At 39.7% G+C, this 6839-nt stretch overlaps 1 protein-coding gene across 2 annotated transcripts; it reads left to right on the forward strand.

Annotated features, from left to right (window-relative positions):
* The first annotated feature begins 640 nt into the window (after positions 1–640).
* Positions 641–6416, forward strand: LOC311052553 (uncharacterized protein). 2 transcript variants are annotated; one of them, XM_084067554.1, is made up of 7 exons: positions 641–818; positions 1760–1820; positions 2057–2112; positions 2751–2784; positions 2877–2899; positions 3175–3250; positions 3702–6416. In XM_084067554.1, the coding sequence occupies exons 1-7, from the start codon at positions 735–737 to the stop codon at positions 5375–5377; spliced, it is 2010 nt and encodes a 669-aa protein (XP_083923680.1). In that variant the 5' UTR covers positions 641–734; the 3' UTR covers positions 5378–6416. The 2 variants fall into 2 exon arrangements, with proteins under 2 accessions (XP_083923680.1, XP_083923681.1); XM_084067555.1 differs by having other exon boundaries at positions 3178–3250.
* Positions 6417–6839: the final 423 nt, after the last annotated feature.

Here is a 6839-nt window from a genome sequence, read left to right on the forward strand (position 1 = left end):
TTATTTTCAGAGCGCGTACACTGGCACTCAACCAATCAGGGCACGGATTCCTCTTGGTAGCTTTGGCGAGTCTCGGCCAATCACAGCACAGCACTGCCAGTTCATTTGTCGCAGGAAGATGACGTACAGGTGTTACGTCACCCTCCTCCTGGTCCAATCACGTTGCTCTATTTTCAGAGGCTCCACTTTTTCAAATCAGCAGTGGTTGTTGCCATGTCCGCTTATTATAAGCGACTTTGGGCTTGTTTTTCTGTAAAGTTGTTGGTGGTTGCATTTTTTGGGCTTGTTTCTAAAGTGTAGTTGATTATTTGGGCTTGCTTCCTAATATTGTTTAAACCAGTGGTTCTCAAATATTTTCAAGTCTGCGGACCCCCATCTGAAAACATTTGTATGCCAGGACTGAGGGACCCACAAGATTTGTGTTGTTAAAATGTTTCAAAAATATTGCACATTTTGAAAAAAATCTTCCAAGATTTTGGGGAAAATATTAGATCTACAAGCTCACAACGCGTCACATCGCGACGCGTTTGTGAGCTTGTAGATTCATTGTCTATTTTCAAGGGCTCGCTTATTTTGGGATTGTTTCCATAGACCTGGTTACTTGTTTCTCTCTCACAACCTGGCAACGCGTTCTGCAGCTCCTGGGCGCCAGAGTGTCGTCGGTTTAAAATTAGTAACCATAGTTCATAGACATTGTTATTAATAATACAATATTAACCCGTCATATTTTAAGCATGGGCGACAACTTGAAACTAGTAGCGGGCATGGAGTTAAATATGTTAAACTACAAGCGTGACCTGGATAGAATCACGAAGAAGGTATGCATGTATGAGTGAGTGATCTAAGTGCTAACGTTAGCTCTGTTGTGTTGTATGTGTATTGCTAACGGACATCAGTTATAACATGTCATGTAGACTTTTACAGTATTTATTATAACTCATGGTTGGATCTACAAGCTCACAATGCGTTGCATGGCGACGCATTGTGAGCTTGTAGATCGGCTATTTTCAAATGTCCGAAATGTATAGGACAGGACTGAAGTGGTTAAATCTACAAAATAACTAGGAACTAAAGTTTTCAAATTATTATAGTAGAGTAAAAGTACAATATTTGCCTCTGAGGTGTATTGAAGTAAAAGTGTAGAACATTTTAAATACTCCAGTAAAGTCAAAAATACTCAAAAGTGTACGTAAGTACAGTACTGGAGTAAATGTAATTAGTTACTTTACACCACTGATTGATTAGATATTGCATACACAGTTTAAAAGTCCAGCAGTACAGGAAACAAGCCAATGGCTTTCTTGGGTTTTTTAATTCCTATTTACTGACCTTGTATTGAACTGCACTTTAATGTGCTTTTTTTCTGCAAACTTCTAATAAATTATTCAATCAGTACATTAAAAAAAAAAGAGAAATGGATAATCACCCAATAATGTCCATGTAAATATACTAGACAAGCTAGCCTTGGATCAAGACTATCATAGATGTATTTTATCAAGTCTGACTTTTACTTTCGTATCTATATCATATGCAAATGTCAAAATCGATAAAATACATCTACGATAGTCTTGATCTAAGGCTATAGACAAGCGATAAACAATGGTACAAAATATGCAGTTTTATCAATTAATGGTGAAATGTATGTATGGAAGAATGTATTCATGCAACTTTAGTCACATTGAGAACTTTGCATTTGATTTTGATCAGTATTCATGGAACTTTAGTCACATTGCAAACTTGTCCATTTGACTTTTCACAGTATACAGGACTGAGTTATGACGATGTGACGGAGGTGGACGTGAACAAGATGCCCTTTAAAGGTGACTTAAAAGTCTTTCCAATAACCCCGTTCCTTCTCCTACCACATCATATGATTTAATGTGCATAAACCCTGCATGGGTTGTGTAGTCGTTATGTAGGTTGGGATTGATTTGTCCCAACATGTACATTACTCAGTGGTTGTTTACTTGTATCTGTCTGTTCCTACTACTAACATGTGGTTGGCGTTATTCTGTGTTTTGTATTTTATGTTCTGCCCTTTCTTTGGATGATGAAGTGCTCTGTCGCCAACTACACCAGAGCCAGTTGAAGATGACACTGTTGGAACCAAATGTAAGGTTTGGGTAGTAGTGGTAGTCATATTGGTTGATGTAACTGCCCAATTTTCAACAACTTATAAAGTTCTGACAGTGTATATGAGTTGAGTGACCCCCTCCTTCTTGCTTGTTATCTTCATGACTGCTGCCTGCCTAACAGATGTATGTATATTATAATTAGAGCTGGCATCCCTGGCTCTTTAGTCGTGCAACAGCTAATCGAACTAATACATTTAATCAATTGTTAAAAAAAAGAATTGTATTAAATACAGATTAATTTTCAAAAATGAATAGCGAAAATAGATCCACACGCCCACAACGCATTGTGATGCGACATGGTGAGCTTGTAGATCACCCATTCCCTCTATTTTTGCATGACACCATTGTGCGACTAAGTATGAAATAGGGCTTATGTGGTTAATCAGACTCATCAATGTTGTCAATATAGAAAATGTATTAACGCAACCCATTATGAGTTTGTACATTCGGCAAATGTTTGCCTCCTGAATAGGGACGCTAGGGTTCATGTGGTTAAACGTCACCAGCCTAATATTAAACCAGCCATCACCACACACCTGCTACAGATCTTAAAGACTGACATACAAAATGTGATAATGTTTTATACTGATTTCAGCTTTGTCTCTTATTCCTCAGACCTCCGTAGATTTTGGAGAACAGTCACTAAGAGGTAGATGTCAACTTTTAACTAATTGCACCAATGTTTACATCTCTGTTTATGTTGTCATTTAATGCCATCACATGTGTTTCTTCTCATTTCAGCACAGGACACAAGTGACACTCAGGTAACTTTCTGGATTTTCTAAAGAAACTGTAGGGAGAAAGATATGTATAGTGATATACTGTAAATTGTGATGTGTATTTGCTAGCAATAGCACTAAACAAAGTGCATACATTGCAGTGAACACCAAATATGGCTAGGAATGAAGTTACTAATGCCATGCATTGCTTTTCAAACTAGTCGCTCTTCCTCAGGTAGCATCAGATGAGGATTTTAGCCTCCTTTAACTTCTTGAATCTACCACACTTTATCACTTCTAAAATGTAATGTTTTACTCAGCAGTGGGACAACACTTTGCAGGAGAGTAAAGCTGATGAGACTGATGTTAGCAGTAATCCTTCTGCGCAGCATGAGGGTAAGACATTTACCAACCTATCTGTTTAGTTTTGCTTCCCCTCAATGGCACATTGCACTTGTGGATACATTTTGTTAATGCAATTCATTTAGGGATGTCACAATTGAGTGAATATATAGTGATTATTTGTTTAGTTAGGTATTATTTCATTACTTATTTTGATGTTTGGGTCTCACTAGGGCTGTCATGATTATTACATTTTGTGTTTTTGTCATCAAACACTGGAACATATGAATACATTACATTACATTGCCATTTCCACTATTTTTTTTAAATGCAGTTTGAAAATAAAAATGTCAAACATGGAAACAAAAATAATTGTGATTATCTCAAATAATTGCCATTATCTCAAATAATTGCCATTAAGTAATGATTGTGACAGGCCTACCTGTATTAAAGGTATTACTGTACTGTATGTCATTACTTATTTTGTTCTTTGTGTTTCTCACAGGTGTATCTGGAATTAACAATACCCAGCTGAGTCAGAGCTTCTTGGATGAGACTCAGGGATGCCTGGATGAGACTCAGGAAAGCCAGCCTGAGGACCAGGATGAGGAACTTGAGAATACCCTGAGTAGTCACGGCACCTCTTTAGTGGAACTTTATCCCAGGATGATCGATCAAGTGTCCAAGGCCTGGCATAGTCAGAGGATCTTTGAGACAGCTGACTCTGTGCTGAGGAAGTATCGGAGACAGAGATTTCCGCCTAATAGAAGCCACCTCAACCACACCCTCGATGTCTCAGTGAGAGCATGTGACCTCAGGAACCCAAAGAAGAACAAAGGAAAAGTTGTTCGTAAGAGATCCCCTAACCGCTCATTCCTCATGAACTTAACACCAGGGAAAAAAACTGAAACGGTCAACCAATCTTATTTGCACGACATTAACAACCATCAGGATCAACAAACAGAAATTGGGTGTTGTACAAAAAAGGCAAACCCTGTGGAGTCGGATAAGTACAGGCCTGCCGTTCTTATGAAACCTTCTTTTGTCACTAAGATATTACAGAGGCAACAACATCCTGAACCAACGGAGAGCCAACATCAGAGGGATCAGCCTACTGGCCTGGCCATTAGTCCGATCAGGTCTGGCCATCTCACGATTGATAGATTCAGGAACCAGTCCCCAAGGTCAGGGCGAGAAGGCCTCCGTCCTCTGCTGACGTCCAATACTGATGTCCAATCACTCACAGTCACAGATAGCTCTGCTGTTTGCTCCTCCCCAGTCCGACAGAGTCCTTTCAAAACTTGGCTGAGGAATTTGGAAAGGCAAAGTGGAATGTCCCATGCCCTCTCCCAAAGCCCCAAGTCAGACACAACAGGAAGACACCTGGGGGAATCCAGGTCTGCATCTCCACTCTCTTCCCCACAGAAGTATTCCAAACACCTAGGGGAATCTAGGTCTGCATCTCCACTCTCTTCCCCACAGAAGTATTCCAAACACCTAGGGGAATCCAGGTCTAGGTCTGCATCTCCACTCTCCTCCCCACAGAAGTCGATCATGAAGCATCACTACTACAGTCCTTCACAATCAAAGGTCAACTCATGCCAGTCACCCTACAGAATCCACAAGTCAGACACTGCACAAAGCCATTGCAGACACCCAGTGTTTACCAGATCTAGGTCTGAATCTCCTCACCGCTTCAGTGACAGTCCCTCACAATCAAAGATCTACTCACGTCAGTCAACCAGCAGCATCCCATACTCGCCCAAGAAGATTGACATGGAGTTTCAGAGAGTCTACCACAGATTAGTCTGCCAGGTAAAACCGGTTCGCTTTGCTGCTCCTCCTTGCAGCATGTGCGCAAGGCACATGGAGGCCAACAGAGCTATGGCAGCTCTTGCCTTGTCCCCTCACCGATCCCTTCTCAGGAAGCGCCACAGGGAACTGGACTCTGAAAGCCCCCGTTCGAACAAACGCTCCAGAGGCCGATGCGACGTGAACTCCCCCGGTTCTCTCCGACACCTGAGAGAAAATCTAAAATCCTCAAGCAGCAGGCGGCTTTACTCAACTGGACCAGAGGCATCTAGTGATTACCACACGTATAACCACAGCCAGGCTACCATGGCTCAGAGCCCCGGTCCCCTGGAGAGATTGATGACTGGATGTTGGTCTGCTTCAACATAATCCTTCAGGCTGGGTACATCGTCCTCCAGAAAAAGATTGATACAAACATAGCATGTAGAGCTTGACGATTTAGCTCTAGAACTGTTTTCTGATGTTTTTTTTGTTGGAGGAAGAAGAATGATGTTGGACAAGGTTTGTTTGTATGCAGATTGCTCTTCCTGGTTAATGTTAACAATTGCGTATTTAGCAATCGCTTTCATCCAGAGCAATTTACCAATACAAAACATTGTGTCGCCTAATTACAGGTTCTTGTTTGATGAGGCAAAATGGCTCCAAGAAATTCTATTCCTGTGTTAATTTCCTTCTAATCTCAGATTGCCATTGAAAAGTGTTTTCCTTTCTCTTTGTTTGATGAGGCAAAATGGCTCCAAGAAATTCTATTCCTGTGTTAATCTCCTTCTAATCTCAGATTGCCATTGAAAAGTGTTTTCCTTTCTCTTTGTTTAACCTCATTAGAATTAGACTACTGTATCATTAATGTAACTCTTGACGAAAAAAAGATAACCAATTACTTCTTGTTTCTCATTGTTATACTATAATCTCAAAATATTTTTTAACTAATTAAAGGTGGTGTAAGTAATATATGTGAAACAAAGTTATTCATTAAAACAATAGTGTTTTTGTTCAGTAACGGCTTTCCAGCTCTTTAATAAAGAGAAAATACATTTTCAGGTTGGGATACCAATTTCATTCAATCAGGAGAGAGAATCACACAAATGTCATTTATCAGTTTAAATTTTATAGTGTTCCAGTTCCTTTTCTTTAGTTTTTCTTCTTCACCATTACTTCTAATTTCACTTGTGTATCCTGTATGACTTCTCTCTCCTGATTGGATAAAATTGGTATCCCGAGTCCCGACCTGTAAACTTACTTTTTGTTTACTAAAGAGCTGGAAAGATGGGGAGACCCCTGTCACTATATAGCAATGATTACAATCAGAATATTATTAAAAAAAAAAAAGAGAGCTTTTTAACAATCTCAGCAGAAAAAAATATAACTTACACAACCTTTAAATAATTAAGGTGTGAACGGCTATGTTGCCCATATTTTGTTAAACAATAAAGCTTTATCAGCTATATGTATGTTGCCTGTGTTTAATTCCAGGCTTTCAAAAGACTTCTGATAAGCATTAACCAGTTTAAGTATTCTATATACTTTCTTGATTGGGGTCCCTCAGGAGTCTATACTTGGTCCCCTTAACATGTGAGCTTGTAGATCTGCTATTTTATTCTGCTAGACATGCCTAGAATAGAAATGCTAGGGCTCATGTGGTTATGGCTGCCTTCTTGCAGCAGCATTTTGTAAATGAAGAATACCAAAGTCCTGATGACAAAAAAAAAAAAAATCCCTCCTTTTCTTTTATGGCAGGGCTCTGCAGGTGCACAGCCAGAGCTAATCTTGCAAATCGCTGGACCCATCAGCACCACATTTCTTGTGCATACTGACAATGGGATAAAGAAGT

The sequence above is a fragment of the Gymnoscopelus microlampas genome, assembly GCF_963454915.1.
Source record: "Gymnoscopelus microlampas genome assembly, chromosome: 9".
Taxonomy (NCBI): domain Eukaryota; kingdom Metazoa; phylum Chordata; class Actinopteri; order Myctophiformes; family Myctophidae; genus Gymnoscopelus; species Gymnoscopelus microlampas.

Bases quoted from the DNA above. Each gene is read 5' to 3' on its own strand.
- LOC311052553 (XM_084067554.1), top strand. From the start codon at position 735: ATGGGCGACAACTTGAAACTAGTAGCGGGCATGGAGTTAAATATGTTA. The intron at 819-1,759 runs GTATGCATGTAT...GACTTTTCACAG, and splicing joins TGGATAGAATCACGAAGAAG to TATACAGGACTGAGTTATGA. The intron at 2,900-3,174 runs GTAACTTTCTGG...TGTTTTACTCAG, and splicing joins AGGACACAAGTGACACTCAG to CAGTGGGACAACACTTTGCA.